At 35.0% G+C, this 18429-nt stretch overlaps 1 protein-coding gene across 1 annotated transcript in view; it reads right to left on the bottom strand.

Annotated features, from left to right (window-relative positions):
* MIB1 (mindbomb E3 ubiquitin protein ligase 1) overlaps window positions 1–18429 on the bottom strand; it is a 102042-nt gene that overhangs the window by 36339 nt on the left and 47274 nt on the right. Inside the window, exons 12-13 of the mRNA XM_023761169.1 lie at window positions 16413–16610; window positions 11365–11516 (exon numbers count right to left, since the gene is read on the bottom strand). Of these exons, the coding sequence (XP_023616937.1) occupies window positions 11365–11516; window positions 16413–16610 (350 nt within the window). The remainder of the gene's footprint in view (window positions 1–11364; window positions 11517–16412; window positions 16611–18429) is intronic.

Here is an 18429-nt window from a genome sequence, read left to right as displayed (position 1 = left end):
AATTTTTTGAAGCAAGTTTTTGCTTTAGGTTTTCTTTTTTGAAAACTATAAACATAGTCATAATTTTAAAAGACTATATTTTAAGTAAAATCATACTCTCAAAGGAAAAAAGTTGTCTTTCTCAAGTTTATCATGTCTTTTTGCTGAGTCAGTACTGAGAATATATTAAAATGTAAGATTTATGCAAGAAAAATGACAAAATTCTGGGTCACAGCTCTAAGTCAACAGAGCACATTGGTAACAGACTGCCAAATATTTAAAAGAAATTAATTTATTATCTGTATTATCCTTGAATTTATTTTATCCAAAGGAGGCACTCAAAATAAAAACACTATAGTCAAGAAACCAATTCATACAAATAGAACAACCTTCTTTTATTTTTTTAAAATATATTTTTGTAGATTTCAGAGAGAAAGGAGAGGGAGAGAGAGATAGAAACATCAATTATAAGAGAGAATCATTGATTGGCCACCTCCTGCACACCTCCCACTGGGGATTGAGCCCACAACCCAGGCATGTGCCCTTGACTGGGATCGAACCTGGGACCCTTTAGTCCGCAGGCCAACACTTTATCCACTGAGCCAAACCAGGTAGGGCAGAACAGCCTTCTTTTAATGGTACTATGCAATTACAAGTCTATTTTTATAAACATCAAAGACCCACTATATACTGTATGTTAGAGATATCAAAATACTCCCATATTTTATACAAAATTTATTTTGTATTATATTTATATATTAATAAAAAGTATAAATAAGCTCTTAATTAATAAGCAGTATCTATTTTAGCTACTATGGTAGACTTACATTAAAAATATTAATATTCTAATCATTTATTATTAGAAGTATTATTTCAACTGGCATATTTAGTCATGTACAAAAGGCATAATAATATTTTTAAATTTCTGTGTCACAAATTAGTAGAATAGCTATAAGGTGACTATACTTTTCTCTGTTTAATAAGACAACTAGGTAGGTAGTTGTCAAAGTTCATTTTCACTTTATCAGATTAGGAAAAAAATGAGAGAATGAATCTATTAGATATGATGGCATATAAGTTATTGCATGTTTACTGAAAATTATAAAAAGCTCATAATTTTAAAGTTCTGTATTTCAAAGAAAAAATAACTCAAAGCTTAACACTTAAGCATAAACCTTCTTTCTGATCATCCAAAAAAAGAATGGCAATGCTTCATATTCCATTTAACTGTGCATGCCCTAAATATCAAAATCTGAAAATATACACCTCAAAAGTAGAGGTTCCTATATAAAACTATTCAAAGGGTATTACTATACCCATGTTTTATAATAACGAGTTATATTCATTATTCTATAGGTATAAAAACTTTTAATTAATTTAAATCATCCCAGTATCTAAGAATCTTATGATTATAATATTGAGTATAATCCTTAGAAAATAAAATGACAGCATCTGTTATTCATTTTAAAAAGTAAAATTATATACTGATTCTGGTGTTACAAGTTTAACTTAACATATCTAAGAGTATTTTCAATCACTCTAAAATGTCACATTCATCACTTAGGTCAGCTGTTCATTTTTAACTGAGTACATATTAAACTCTGGGCATCTGCTGACACTGGTGTAACTCAAACATTTCAACTGTCTCTCTGACAGGGATAACAGATGCTGACATTATCAAATGCTGTACTATTTTTTTCCCATGGCCTCTCCTTGCCCCGATATGGCCAGTATATGAAACTGAACTGCCATCCAAAAACACACTTGAGCAACTGGATCTGCTAAACAGCTCCCATATAACTAGTAAAAATAGAAGCCAGTTTTACTGCTATCTTCAGCACTTAAGTCCAGGCAATTTAGCACCTGTTTCACTTCTATTAGAATAAAATATGGGAAAATTGTAGTTACATTAATTTCAACACAGCATGACACTTACTAACCAACAGATGCAGAATATACTTAATACGACAATTATTTGAATATTGCCTGAATTATTGACCTTCTCCCAGTTTAGTTCAGAACAGTAATTATTTCCTTCTCTTTATATTTCACCTAGAGCAGTTACTTTTACAGGCAAACTATAATTTCTCAAACTTTTATTTTAATCAAGTATATTTCAGAAGACTTCCCTTCCTGATATTTAAATGCAACATTGAAGTTACAGTATTAACAAAAATTGCTGGACTGAGTTTTAATGGTAGATTTTAATACTCAAATTTATGGATTGTAGCCAACCACCACAATTCAATGTATTATTATTAAACTGATAATGAGGAGTAACTAGGCAATCTGTACAGAGAATTCAGTCAAGGAAATAGACTCTTAAAAAGGTTAAATTACTAATCTATGATTTGTAATACTACATAAGTAAAAAACAAAGAAAAATAAGCTGGCATGTATGGTTCCTCTCAACACAAATCCAAGTAATACACATGCAATCTATTTATAAACCAAAGGGCAGAGGTACTTTCTTAAGGTCACTCATATTCTTCAAACCTTGGTCAGCAACTTGCTATTAGTCCTCCGGTATAATACTAAAAAAATCAGGGTGCCTTGGCTGGTGTGGCTCAGTTGGTTGGAGCAATGTCCCATACAGCAGCAGGTCGCAGGTTCGATTCCCAATCAGGGTACATACCTAGGTTTCGGGTCTGATCCCCAGTCGGGGCATTTAACAGGAGGCAACCGATCAATATTTCCTTCCTTCCTTTCTTCGGTGAGAATTAAAAAAAAAAAAAAGGCAGGGGCGGCAGAAAGGTGTGATTAGCAGTACTCTTTCCTAACCTATTAGGTTACTTACTTGGTTTACTGCGTAGAGAGAAATATAAAACATTACTCTGAAATGCATAAAGATCTATTTGTTCCTTTAAATGTTATTGGTTTCAAAACACGTTATTGTCTACATTTAAAAATTAAGTAAGGTGTTAAAAACAAAAATGCACACTGATAATTCCTTAATGCATTAACAACATGTTGAAGGGTAAAGACTTCTCACTTTTAGAGCAGGAAATAGTAGAAAAAGTGCCTTCAAAATAGAAAAAGTTACATTCAATGACTAAAGAACTGATATGAGAATCTAAGTTTTGTGGAAGGTCCATAACCATAATTTTACAAATAAAAAGCATTTTAACTGTTTTATAGCCCAAACTAACAGCTTTGCAATGCTTTGCTAGAGCTGGTAAAATGGAACCAAATCGCCTCTTCAATGGATTTGGTCCCCTTCAACCAGCTGTAGCTATGCATTGATTACTACAAGACAGCCAATGTTTTCACTTATGAGTATCAGACATGTCAACTAATTTCAACTTATTTAAATATTCAGATTGTGCTTTAAATTTAAAAAAAATTGTTACTCTCTATTGTTGTAAGAGCCATAGTGGTTAACAATGTTTACAAAAATCTTTATGAAAAATGTGTGGGTGATTTAAGGATTACAAATAAAATAATTTTACTTATTTACGGTCTCTTGGTATTGAATTTCTTACCCTTCAGGAAAGAAATGGTAATGAAATGTAGGCTATGCTGCATAATAATAGTTTAAAAAAAGAACTTCCTTCAGAGGAAAAAAATATCTGGGAAGATCACCTGAAACCATAATAAGAATGCCACATTGTGGTTCACATGGACATATATTAAATTAAAGAAAAATATAACATTACATAAAATAACGCACTAGAAATGTTGGGTAGTATCTTCCATAGAATTAGCATTTAATTTTACTGCTATTTACCTGAATATTGATAGATAAGGTAAAAAAGGTGATGATACTGAAGAATATCTTGTGAAGAGACAAACAGTAAGTATTTCATTTTTCCAACCCTGAATCAAAAGTTCTTAATTCTCAAAAATGAAAAAAATGCTAAGCATTGCTACCTTTTACTCTATAGATATTTCATCTCTCCAAACTTGTTTCTTCAGCTATAAAACTAATAATAATATTCTATGAAACTCCTCATTCCTTCTGTCTTCTTTATCCTTCAAAAATATATATATATATACACACACACAACAAGCCTCTCTCTCTCAATGGAAAGAAAATGAAGAAAAAGGAAAATGAGAAATGATCCAACATCCTCTAATTTTCTTACTGACTGAAATAAAACTATAGCTAACGTAATGTTCTTTAATAAAGACAAGCATTTCATCAATTAATGAAGGGTTACGGAGGGCAAGTAGTAGTTTAAAAACCTAGATGTTCTCACAATCCTCAACTCCTGACCACTCCTCTATTTCAAAGCAAAGATCATTCGTTAAAACAGTGGTTCTCAACCTGTGGGTCGCGACCCCTTTGGGGGTCGAACAACCCTTTCACAGGGGTCACCTAAGACCATCGGAAAACACATATATAATTACATATTGTTTTTGTGATTAATCACCATGCTTTAATTATGTTCAATTTGTAACAATGAATTTGGGGGTCACCACAACATGAGGAACTGTATTAAAGGGTCGCAGCATTAGGAAGGTTGAGAACCACTGCCTTAAAAGAATGTGGGCAAAGGAAGGCATATGTAAATGAGTCTTATCACTTCATTCAAGTTAATAGGCCTTCTTCCTTGTATGAATTACACCTGTCAGTCACATTAAATAAATTTATGTATTACAAGGCATGTAGTGTTGAGAGTAGATGCATGGACACATGAGAGAAAATGGACATACTATAAGTACAGTACCATTCGATAGTCTCTTAGCTACTTTTTATATATAGCACTCAGCATATTTAGAGTTTAACAAGAAAAGAAAATCATTAAACACAAAGATATGGTCCAGATTATCAAATCTTTCTATATTCAACAGTCTTATATACAGTCTCATAATTTAAAAAGTTAAATAAAGGTATAATAACATTCTACAGGGAAAATACGAGTTGCTCACATATTCAGTAAGATTTAGTGTCTTTGTGAGAATAAATAGGTAAGTAAATAAGAAGTGTCTGTGAAATTACCTTAGTGCTATGATAAACTGAAAATATATCATCATATGGCTCACTCATATTTTACTATTACTTTTTATATCCAATTTATATTAGAGAAAAATTTATAAATAACACTAAAGTAAGTTTATAATGTTATCACTGCCTCCAAAATATCTAGCAATTGTTTTTTAACAGCTCTGCAGGGAATATTGCTAATTTATTTTCATGTCTGTGAGGGACCTCTAAAAACTTCAAGGTACCTAAAAATGCAACATCCTCACAGAAAATACCTAAGTAATGTGCTGATTAATGCCACTAATCCAAAGAAATTTAGTTTTCATCTTTAACAACAGAAATGTTTTCTGCTCCTCATTTAAATCTGAAATTTTAAATGAAATTTTAAATTTTAAATTTTACCTGTATATAAAAAGAAAAGACAACATGGCTAAATTGTAGGGAAAATGCCAAATATCAGAATACATAAACAGCATTGTCCTTAGTTAAGATTTCTTAAAATAAAAACACTACTATATTAAAACATACTTCAACTACATTCTAAAAAGCTCCAAGCTTTACAAAGGATGACCAAAGTATTCAGTGTCTCACAGCAAAAACATATTCTCTTACATAATTCTGAAAGAAATGTTTTATAACTCTTTTTCTCTTAATGTCTTTATTTCAGTTACTGTCATATTATGAGTAAACACCAAAATCAGCTCTGAAATCTGGAAACTCTATTGATCTGCACCTTTGAAATATAGATTTCATAGTATGTTCTTCAAAAACATCAGACATTTAGACATATTTTTGATGAGCAGGAAAAGTCATTTTTTTTTTAGAAAAGCACATCCAATAATTACTAATTCTACTATGTTATTGACTGTTACTGACTTATTGCTGAAAAAATTATTATTAACTAAAAGCAAAACTAGGAAATAGAATGCTACTTAAATTCCATGTGTATACATGTACATACAAATTTCGAAAACTTTTCCACATTGCTAACCATAATAAATTGAAAGAATTATAAGACAACATTGTGCTGGTACTAAATTATACTCACAATGATGTAAATAATTTACTGCAGAAATATATATACATTCTAACAAAACAGCTAAGAATTATACTAACATGCCATCAATTGTATTTATTTATTTATTTATTTGTCTATCTTTATTGATTTTTGAGAGAAAGGGAGAGAGAAAGAGAGATAGAAACATCAATGATGAGAGAATCATTAATTGGTTGCCTCCTGCACGCCTCCTGCTGGGGATCGAGCCCGCAACCCAGACATGTGCCCTTGACTGGAATCAAACCCAGGACCCTTCAGTTTGCAGGCTGACGCTCTATCCACTGAGCCAAACCAGCTAGAGCCCATCAATTGTATTTAAAATTGACTAGACATTATGTCTAACAGGTAAGTCAAGTATACTAAAGAAGTATAACTGCAGTATAAAACAAAAATCACAAATAACAAAATTAAAATGTTACAATTCAAGGTAATACATTCATTATGTTATATAAATTATAAAATGCTTATAAGAAAGAGGAAAATGTTAGCACATTTGCTAATCTAATATTTTATTCAAAAATGCTAACTCATCAGGTTCTGGAAATAATGTACTAACTCGTTTTCTCAAATAAGTGTTAGGGCCAAAGACTTCTTAAAAAAATTCTGAGTACACCAAAAACAGTTCCTTCTATATTATGACATCAATGGCCAGTATAAGGAAAGAAAAGTGAATTTTAAGAATAAGAAATTTGATATGAAGTTACAAATTTGCAATTATAAATGATATATAAGTTATGTCATTTTTCTGACATCTTCCATGTCCAATTAACATTACACTCTTTATCTGGCAATCTACAGTCACACCTTCATAAAATGCCTTAAGGAAATAGGAATAAAGAAGTCATGTAGTGCCTTGGCTGGGTAGCTAAGCTGGTAGAGCGTCGTCCTGATACACCAAGGTTGTGGGTTTGATCTCTGCTCAGGCACATACAAGAAACAACCAATGAATGCATAAATAAGTGGAACAACAAATCGATGTTTCTTTCTCTCTCTTTACCTCTTTCTCTCTACCTCTCTCTCTAAAAATATCAATAAATGAAAAATTTTTTTAAAAAAGAAGTGATGTAACTTTAATTGAAGCACTACTTTATTGTAAACTGAAAGTGTTTTTTCCTTTTTTTAAAATGTCACCTGACACCAATTATCTGGATACAGGTGTCACTGTTGCAAATGTTTAGGGGAATTCTTAAGAACTGAAGAAACGAAAGTAGTATATTTCCTCCTCCATACATATAGGCTTAGCATTATTAAACATACTATGGCTACTTCTAATAAAGTAAAACAAATCAAAATATTTAAAAGTTACTCATTTCCTAAACTCTTCAATTTTCAGTTTACCTTAAACTTTATGATTTAGTATTTAACCTAAATTTCCTCAATAAAATCTCTTTTTGCCTATTCTAATCTGTAGTAATCACTCTGTTTAAACTCCTAATAGTTTCTCTACGGAATTTATTTTGTAATTGATCACATATACTCTAGTAATATCTAACACTGTCTTGACTGTCAAATTAAGAGTAACATTTACTGAGTTCCTACTATAGCCAAGGCATTGTAAGGAACATACAAACGAACATGAATGCCCACAATTTAAGTAGAAAGGAACATAAACATGCATATACTAAGGGACAGCACAAAGCAGATTATAGGTGCAGTAAAATAAGAACACAGAACAAGGAAGTAAAGGGCAAACAGAAAATAGTTTCAATGATGAGATCTAAGAGTTCTAGAAAAAAGATGGTTAAGATAAAGAAAAAAATTCTTAAGTAAATGAAAGAAGAAAGCAGACAAACTATCTTAAGAAAGGAAAGTAGAACAATGTAGCTGAAGAGCAAGGTGGGCAGATGGCTTTTATTTAGTGAGAGATAAAGTCAGAAAGACTCAGGACACACTGTAAATGGGTTTGAATGCCAAGTCAAGGTGTAAAGATTTTATTCTATGTACAATAGAAAGCAACTAAAGACTTGAGAACAGGAGAGGGGAGCCATTTGGTCTATGTTCTTAGAATGATAATTTGGCAGTTATATGAAAGTTGTCAAATAAAAGTAAAATCAGGGAGAAAAATTAGAAAGATACTGTAATAGTCTAGGTCAGTGGTCGGCAAACTCATTAGTCAACAGAGCCAAATATCAACAGTACAAAGATTGAAATTTCTTTTGAGAGCCAAATTTTTTAAACTTAAACTATATAGGTAGGTACATTGTTATTAACTTAATTAGGGTACTCCTAAGGCTTAGGAAGAGCCACACTCAAGGGACCAAAGAGCCGCATGTGGCTCGTGAGCCGCAGTTTGCCGACCACAAGTCTAGGTAAAGGTGGTCAATATTTAATTAGGTCGGCAACAATGGAAATAGAATGAAATGGAATGGATTGGAAATATGGTACCTGTAGAATAAAGGAAACTTTAGAATTAATTGGAAGTTCAGAATTAGTGACAGGGTAGTCAAAGTTAACCCTAATCAAAAGAGGCAGCAAGGACACTGACATATTAATGCATTCTTAGTTAAATGATTCACTGTCCATATATTTCAGTCTTACCTCTCATATAGCCCATAATACAAAAAAGTAATATCAAGTGGTTAAGAGTTATGAGTCCAAAGTCAGATGGACCTTGCTCAAGTTCCAGCTGCTCCTCTAGTCACTGACTTTGAATAAGCAAATTCATCTCTTTATAAGACTCATATTCTTCCTCTACAAAATGAGGACATTAAAACCTGCCTCAAAAGGCTGTCCAAAAATTAAATGAGATCATGAATGTAAACCGCTTAGTAAAGGCCTGTGCTCACCCACTACAGGTGACCCTAAAAAAGCTAAATAAAAAACAGCAAAAATTAGAAGAAAACATGATATAAAAATGTAGTACTGGGTCAGGGGTTGGAACATCAGATGCAAAGAGTGGCGGGTTCGATCCCTGGACCAGGTCAGGGCATGTGTAGGAGGCAACTGATCTTACATCCATGTCTCTCTTCCATCCATGTTCCTCTTTCTCTCTCTCCCCTCTCCTCCTTCCACTCTGTCTGAAAATCAATGGAAAAAATATTCTTGAGTGAGGATTAAAAAAAAGCAGTATGGAACTAAACAATAAGAATTCAGGATGTGAGGGCGATCTGGCTGCGACATCTGTCATCCCATTGATCGCCAGGGTTGATTCGGCTGATCTGGCTGGCTAGGCAGGTGTCCCCCTCCTCCCTCACCGATTCATGTGCGTCCCTCCCGAAGCTGCGTGCTCGGTAGAAGAGGAGCGCTCCCCTGCTAGAACCTGCAAACAAGCTCTCAAGAATTCATTCATAGTGACTATAGTTATAATACTGCTGTATATATTAGAGAATTGCTAAGACAGGAGATCTTAAAAGTTCCCATCACAAGAAAAAAAATTTGTAGCTATGTGTGTTAATAGATGTTAACTAGACTTATAGTGGTGATCATTTTATAATATATACACATTATCTAATCATTATGCTATCCACCTGAAACTAATATAATGTTATATGTCAATTATATCTCAATTTTAAGAAAAGATTTCAGGATATATTAAATTATTGAGATAAACTTCAAAGTGAACATTTCCCTCAGTCAAGACATGTAGGCTATATTAAAAAAAAAAAGCCTTAACTGATTTGGCTCAGTGGATAGAGCGTCGGCCTGCGGACTGAAAAGGTCCCAGGTTTGATTCCGGTCAAGGGCATGTACCTTGGATGCGGGCACATCCCCAGTAAGGGGTGTGCAGGAGGCAGCTGATTGATGTTTCTAACTCTCTATCCCTCTCCCTTCCTCTCTGTAAAAAATCAATAAAATATAGGTGTTTTTTAAAAAAAAGACATGTAGGCTTATTTGAGACAGCATGGATGGACCTAGAGGGTATTGTGCTAAGTGAAATAAGTCTGTCAGAGAAAGACAAATAGTGTATGATTTCTCTTATATGTGTAATCTAAAGCATACAAACAAACAAACAAAACAGAGAACAAACTGATGTTTGCCAGAGGGGAGGGCGATTTGGGGACTGGCTGAAAAAGGTGAAGGGATTGAAAAGTACAAATTGGTAGTTACAAAACTCTCATGGGAATGTAAAGCACAGCATAGATAACATAATTAATAATATTTTAATAACTATGTATGGTGCCAGCTGGGTGCTGAAAATATTGAGGGAAACACTCAGTAAAGTATTTAATTGTCTAACCACTATGCTGTACACCTGAAACTAATAAAAAATAATATTGAATGCAATCTGTGATTTAACTTTAATTAAAAAATTAAATTAAAAATAATATGTAGGCTTTACTCAACTATAAACAGAAGACATCTGATGCAGAATTTTCTAAAATGCTTCTCAGGGTTCTGGTTGGTGTGGCTCAATTAGTTGGAACATCATCCCGGCACCAAAAGGTTGCCAGTTTGATTCCCAGTCAGGGCACATACTCAGGTTGCAGGTTTGATCCCCGGTGAGGGTGCATATGGGAAGCAACTGATAGATGTTTCTTTCATATATCAATGTTTATCTTTCTTTCTCTGTCTCTCTCTCTCTTCCCCTTTCTCTAAAATCAGTAAAACATATCCTTAGGTGAGGATTTAATAAGATAAAATAAATAAAACAAATAAAATGCTTTTCAGGTAAAGTCGTTGCCAAAAATTCATTCATGAAAATTCTAGGTTACCCTGGCCAGTGTGGTTCAGTCGGCTGAGCATTGTCCCATGCACCAAAAGGTCACTGGTTTGATTAATCCCCTGTAAGGGGCGTGCAGGAGGCAGCCAATGAATGTTTCTCTCTCCCCTTCTTTCCTCTCCCTCGCTCTGAAAAATATTCTACGTGAAAGCAAAGTTAAACACTTTGTTTTTCTGTGGGACTTTGTCCACATTTTATGAATTCTGTGACTTTCTAAAAATCTTTCTCAAACTTTAACCAGCAAACAATTTTTTTTTCAGTAGACCACCTATAATTATAACTATGGTTACAGAATATCTATATTAGAAATTTATATAAAGAATTATATTATTACTAAACAATTAGGTAAACTTAATAGTTATTTAGCCACAAGTTTAAAAAGACAATTACTATGCAAATGGACTAGCATGGGGTTTAGAGGACACCCTGAGAATGGTCTTAAAGAAACATAAATCTCAAAATGCACTGCATTCTAATTAAAACTTTACAATATGAGTATTCCTGATCCTCTATATCCATAATGAATATATATTTAGACATTTCATACTTTATTAGTTTAATAACCCAAAAAATCATTATAAAATTAATCTATTTAGTGAAGACAATTTCCACAGATCTTAAAATGATTTAAAATACTAAAATAAGCAAAAATTACTTTCTTATCAGTATCAGAAAAAGAGAACCAGCAACAGAAAGATATTTTTAAACTGCGTATAAATTGGTGAAAGGTAACATTTTTACCTGGGATTTCCTCTTAGTGCAGCATGGTGCAGGGCATTAAATCCATTATTGTTTGTAATGGTGACATCTGCCCCAGCTTCCAGAAGGACTGCCAAGATGTCATCACGTTTCTTACTTATTGCATCGTGAAGAGGAGTATCACCTTCAGAATCCTTTAATTTAAGTTTAAAAAGATTTTCATTAGTTCTTTTTCAATCATTCTCACATGTAATTAATACTTATAATGAACTACTAAACAAAGAAACAAAAACAGAACCCATATCCAACAACCATCAATGAAGCATACTATTTGTTAAATTTAATAAATGCAGGCAAGAAATAGCATTATAGTGAATAAACTTATACTCAATCTAAATGGCAAACACAATAAACATGCTGTAGCTTTAAAAAAAATCCAAGAAATTAAATACCCTCAAAATAATTAAGTAAATAACAAAAATAAATGAGGTGGAAAAGTGGTCAAAAAATTCATTCGTTTAAAATGGCTTGCTATACCATTTCCCTACCATTAACTGCTGTACCCTGAAACTCCATCCCAAACCTACACCAATCTCAGGGCCCATAGCAATTAATTAAAAGTCAGTGGTTCTCAACCCTGGCTGTACTTTAGAATCTGCTGGGAAGCTCTTAAAATCCTGTAATAAAAAAAAAAAATTAAAAAAAAAAAATCCTGTAATCCAGGCTGTTCTTCAGATCCACTAACCTAGAATCTCGGGTTGGGACTCAGGCATTAGTAGTTTTCCCGAGTTCCCCAGGTGAATATATTGTGTAGTCACTGCTGAGAATCATTACTCTAATTGTTTTCAAAGGGCAGGAAAGAGAGTAGTTAACTCAAAGTGAAAACAAATGTAAAAGAAAATTTGGCAGTCTCAGTCTATGTTTTTTTTTTCAAGTTGATTACTTCCTTCAGTAATCAACCAATGTGGCAATAAATTGTTATTCATTATCAGTCATCTGTGTAAATGGGTAATTTAGCCTTCATTCATTTCATAGTTTCATAAATACTATTTTCAGTAAAGCCATATATAGTTACCACAGTTGCCAAATCTAGGCTGCCCCCATTTTTGTAATTTTATTTACATAGCCACACACATGCATTATCTATGGCTACTTTGGTGCTACAATGGCAGCACTGAATAATTGTAATAGAAAATATGAAAGCCAAAAATATTACCTGGCCTTTTTTTAAATATATTTTTTTATTAAATTTTAGAGAGAAAGGAAGGGAGAGGGAGAGAGAGAGAAACATCAATATGAGAGAGTAACAGCAATCAGCTGCTTCCCGCAAGCCTACCTACTGGGGATCGAGCCCACAACTGGGGCATGTGCCCTGACTACGAATCAAATCAGCAACCTCTTGGTGCATGGGACAACACCCAACCAACTGAGCTGAGCCACAATAGCCAGGGCTTACCTGGCCTTTCACAGAAAAAGTGTGCCAATCCTAGGCATAAATTCATCCACCCACATAAGAAATTCCCAACGCAAATTCAGTCCAACAATCCACCTTTCATCCTCCTATGGCACTAAAAATTCATGGTCTCCAACTTGAGATAGGCTCTTAACCTGACAGGAATATGCTTCCACAGGCCCTGATCTGTCCTGTCTCTTGCTCTCCACAGTAGCTATTTCAATTACCCTTTCTATACTGACCACTCCCCACTCACTCTCACCTAATAACTTTGCCTCCCATATCAGACGAAAAAAAAGTCAGCAGGTATAAATTCCACACTCCTTCAACAGATTAATACCTTACATCGCCTACCCCATCTTCTAATCCTACCACTCTGTATCTCGGAAAAACTAGTCTGTAATAATCATTTAGCTGAACAGACTCTCTGATACTTTCGATTCTCGTCAAACCCTCAGTCCCATTACTCCTGTTCTACATTGCTTCTCTAAGACCAATCCAAATTAATTCATCTAGTTGCTGAAATTTTGAAAGGGAATAATCATTTCGTAGGTGACCCTTGCTTAAAAAAAGTAGATCCTAGGGAGAAACCAAGATGGCGGCATAGGTAAACACCGGAAATTGCTGCCTCCGACAACAACTTCAAAAATACAACGAAAAGACAAAACGGACATCATCCAGAACCACAGGAAGGCTGACTGAGTGGAAATTCTACAACTAGAAGGAAAGAGAAAAGCACACTGAGACTCAGAGGAGGTGTGGAAGTAAAGTGCAGAGGTCAGGAGGCTCGAGCTGGCGCGGAAAGGGGCGGGCACCTGAGGACGAGGCTTTTTGAATCAGGAGGGAATCACAAGCTCCCAACTGCTCTGAACTCCAGTTCCGGGAGGTCTCTGGGGACCCAGGACTCATACGGGGAGAAACTGGACTGTCTGGCAGCAGGCAGAACTCAGAACTTGAGGGCGGCTTTCCCTCAGGGGTGCTTGCAGCAATTACCAGGACACTGAGACTCAGGGCCCCTTAGGGCAGAGCTGAGGATGAGCCATAGCTGCTTGCTCCGCCTTGTTGATTCCGAGACCCCACCCCACCCAGGCTGCTGCAGAAGCTTTTGCATATGAATGCCCTGGCCCTTTGCAATCTGAACAGTATCTAACAAACTGCAGCTAAGCCAGACAGACCCAGAACTTCCAAGAGAAGACCCAAGGCCCCACAGCAGCTTGCATTGCTTCACAGCCGGGCCTCATCTGGGCACCTCCAAACTCCCCAAAAAAGGAAGGGGAATCTGCAGATCTCTTCGTAGCTCCTGCTGGGTAGCCTTAGGCAGAGGCTAAATTAGCACCTCCTTAGAACCAAGAGCCAGTGTACCCAGTGGTCAGAGTGGGACCATCCAGATTACAACTCCTCAGACCCATAAGGAACACACTCAGGGGGCAGACTCAGTGAGCACCAAAGCCCTACTGAAGCAAGTCTTGCCCCAGAAGGGTGTCTTCAGCACAGAAGTTCTCCCACTGCAGACACAGCTGATTCTCACAGCCAATTGGCCTGGAGGTCAATTCCTCCCATTGATACCTACAACAATCAAGGCTTAACTACAACAAGACTGTGCACAAAGCCCACAAGGGGGTGCACCAAGAGTGTCCACCTCAGGTAATTGGGGAGGCTGAGCCACTGGGCCCTATAGGACACCTAGCACACAAAGCCACTCTATCAACACAGGGAAGCATAAAAAATGCGGAGACAAATTAACAGGTCACAAATGACAGAAATGGAGGAAAGCAAACGACTGGATATAGAGTTCAAAACCACACTTTTAAGGTTTTTCAAGAATTTTATGGAAACCGCCGATAAATTTAGTGAGACCCTGGAGGATATGAAAAAAGACCAACTAGAAATTAAACATACACTGACTGAAATAAAGAATAATATACAGAGATCCAACAGCAGACAAGAGGATCCCAAGAATCAAGTCAAAGATTTGAAATATGAAGAAACAAAAAATACCCAACCGGAAGAGCAAAAAGAAAAAAGAATCCAAAAATATGAAGATAGTGTAAGGAGCCTCTGGGACAACTTTAAGTGTACCAACATCCGAATTATAGGGGTGCCAGAAGAAGAGAGAGGGCAAGATATTGAAAACCTATTTGAAGAAATAATGACAGAAAACTTCCCCTACCTGGTGAAAGAAATAGACTTACAAGTCCAGGAAGCGCAGAGAACCCCAAACAAAAGGAATCCAAAGAGGACCACACCAAGACACATCATAATTAAAATGCCAAGAGCAAAAAACAAAGAGAGAATCTTAAAAGCAGCAAGAGAAAAAAAGTCAGTTACCTACAAGGGAGTACCCATACGACTGTCAGCTGATTTCTCAACAGAAACTATGCAGGCCAGAAGAGAGTGACAAGAAATATTCAAAGTGATGAATAGCAAGAACCTACAACCAAGATTACTTTATCCAGCAAAGCTATCATTCAGAATAGAAGGTCAGATAAAGAGCTTCACAGATAAGAAAAAGCTAAAGGAGTTCATCACCATCAAACCAGTATTATATGAAATGCTGAAAGGTATTCTTTAAGAAGAGGAAGAAGAAAAAGGTAAAGATAAAAATTATGAACAGCAAATACATATTTATCAACAAGTGAACCTAAAAATCAAGTGAATAAAAAATTTGATGAACAGAGTAAACTGGTGAATATAATAGAACCAGGGGCATGTAAAGGGAGTGGACTGACAATTCTTGGGGCGAAAGGGGTATGGGGGTGCAGGAAGAGACTGGACAAAAATCGTACACCTATGGATGAGGACAGTGGGAGGGGTAAGGGCAGAGGGTGGGGTGGGAACTGGGTGGAGGAGAGCTATGGGGGGAAAAAAAGAGGAACACCTGTAATAATCTGAACAATAAAGACTTAATTTAAAAAAAAAAAGTAGATCCTACTATAATAAATAAACTTTAAAACCCTATGTAGTTCCCAAAACAGAAAATCTTCTAAGACTGGACTAATCCAATGATGGCAAACCTTTTGAGCTCGGCGTGTCAGCATTTTGAAAAACCCTAACTTAACTGGTGCCGTGTCACATACAGAAATTTTTTGATATTTGCAACCATAGTAAAACAAAGATTTATATTTTTGATATTTATTTTATATATTTAAATGCCATTTAACAAAGAAAAATCAACCAAAAAAATGAGTTCGCGTGTCACCTCTGACACGCATGTCATAGGCTCGCCATCACTGGTACACCAAGACTCTTAAATTACATAAGGCTAGAACTAAAATAATTTAGATAGCTATGAAGTAACTATTAGGAAATGCAGCCTATTACACTTCTTTAAGTTGCTGAAGCCCACTGTCATGATCAATAAAATTAAATCAATTCAATTCAAAAACAGATACTTTTGCATGAAATCCCTATCCCCACCCCTCAATATAAGACAGATCTACTTGACACTTCCTTAAAAAGGCTTTTCTAAGAAGGAAGAGCTGCCAATTTTATTACATTCTATACCTTTGGTATCACTTACTATGACTGATCATATAAAAAAGAATTGTAACACAGAAATGCTTACCATTGAAGCTAGTACTTCCCTTTAATAGGATCCTAGCAATACCTACAGAATATATTTTGTTAAAGGTTTTACCTGAAGACTTGGATGACAACCAAAGTCCAATAAAGTCTTTACAACTTGAAGATGACCTTTATTGACAGCAATATGAAGTGGTGTCTGTCGGCGTTTGTTGCGAGCATTCAAGTCTGCACTGCCTCGATGTAATACTTCTATAACAGCACCTTCATCTCCAAAAGCTGCATGGTGAACGGCTCTATCTCCATCCTTGTCCTAAACAGCAGCATTAAAATCTGAATTAATGAATAGTTTAGAAAAATAAATAAAACTTGAAACTATAATTCATTAAGAACCAAATTGATGTTAGAGAGAAAAAAACATTGAATAGAGCCAACAAAAGAAGCAGAAATTCACTTGAATAGTGACTAACTCCAAAAATAAATGACGAATCCTGGATCAATACAGGGGTAGGCAAAAGTAGGTTTACAGTTGTGAGTATGCAATACACAAAGTATATTCTTGTACCATTATTTAATACTGTATTATCTGTATTACAACTGTAAACCTACTTTTGCTTATCCCTGTATATTATATCAGACATATATTTGACCAATAGTTATATCAGAAGTAGTTCAATTCTTCATTACCCTAATTTATCAGTCATGATGATAAGCCAATATTAGGAAAATACTGATATATAACACAATACATAAACTTTTTTCCATTTAAAAATTTTACAAAGACTTTTAAAGGACATAAAAATTATACTAACTTCAGTTGAGTGATTTTAAAAAGAAGAAAGGATGCCAAACAGTGTGATCTCAATTAGTTTTAAGGGGAGAAATATATCAACATATTAACATTGGTTATCTTTAGCTAGTGAGCATACACTTTTCTGTGTATTTGAGAGAGAAAAATATTAAATACCACTTTAAAAGACAAAAATGAAACACAAACCAGCATAATTTCATACATCCAAAATTCTAAAACTCTTTCAGAGAAATCCAGTAGGTATGCCTCGCCTTTTGTAATTGGAGGAGATGAGTCAGAGAATTGTTTACATTTTTTTCAAATGTAAAAACAACTTTTTAAAGGGGAAAAAAATGCCTGTCCTGCAGGCATTAAAATAAAGATTACACACTTACACACACACACACACACACACACACACACACACACACACCAAAAAAGAAGTCTCATTACACTGATAGATGCAGATGGAAAAGGATATTATTAAGGGTACTATCTTTAGTCCATATTCCAGCTCAAATTTTAACACCCAGAAGTAAGCAAGCTTTAAGACTTTATCCAGTGGTTCCCAGCTGATGGTCCTAGTCCCCTGGTGGACTACGATTTTTGCAAGTGGTTTGAAAATACATTACTTGTGATTAGTTTAACTACTTTCCAAAGTTAACACAGATAAGTACTGTTGCGATTAAATACATTTAAAACAAATGAACAGCCCGGCCAGCGTGGCTCAGTGGTTGAGCGTCGACCTATGAACCAGGAGGTCAGGGTTTGATTCCCGGTCAGGGCACATGCCTGGGTTGTGGGCTCGATCCCCAGTGTGGGGCGTGCAGGAGGCAGCCAATCAATGATTATCTTTCATCATTGATGTTTCTATCTCTCTCTCCATCTCCCTTCTTCTCTGAAATCAATAAAAATATATTTTTTTAAAAAGAAGAACAGTTCGTTCAACACAGTTGAATTAGAAATAGTTTTTGGGTTTTGCAATTTTTCTTAAGCAGATATTAAAAGTAAAACTGCTGATATAGAAGTTCACAAAGATTGAACAACCATTGTCAAAAGGATAGCAAACCATGACTCAGGAGTACTTCTACCTTACTAATATTCCAGCTAAAACAGGTTAGGAGTTTTTGTTATCTATCTACTTTGAGCATAAAAAAAACTGGCAAGCACCACACTAAAGATTTAACACTTGAGCCTCTGAGCAACATTATATTTAAACATCCCAGAAAAAAAGAAAAATGATTACAAAAAATTGTTTTTATTTATGTGTATCACTAACTTTTCTAATAACATATTTCAATATTTTAGAATCTTAGATTTAAGATCTTACTAACCTCTAATC

Source organism: Myotis lucifugus, unplaced genomic scaffold, assembly GCF_000147115.1.
Source record: "Myotis lucifugus unplaced genomic scaffold, Myoluc2.0 scaffold_200, whole genome shotgun sequence".
Taxonomy (NCBI): domain Eukaryota; kingdom Metazoa; phylum Chordata; class Mammalia; order Chiroptera; family Vespertilionidae; genus Myotis; species Myotis lucifugus.
Note: the sequence above shows the minus strand (reverse complement) of the source record. Positions and strands in the feature narration are given on the sequence as shown.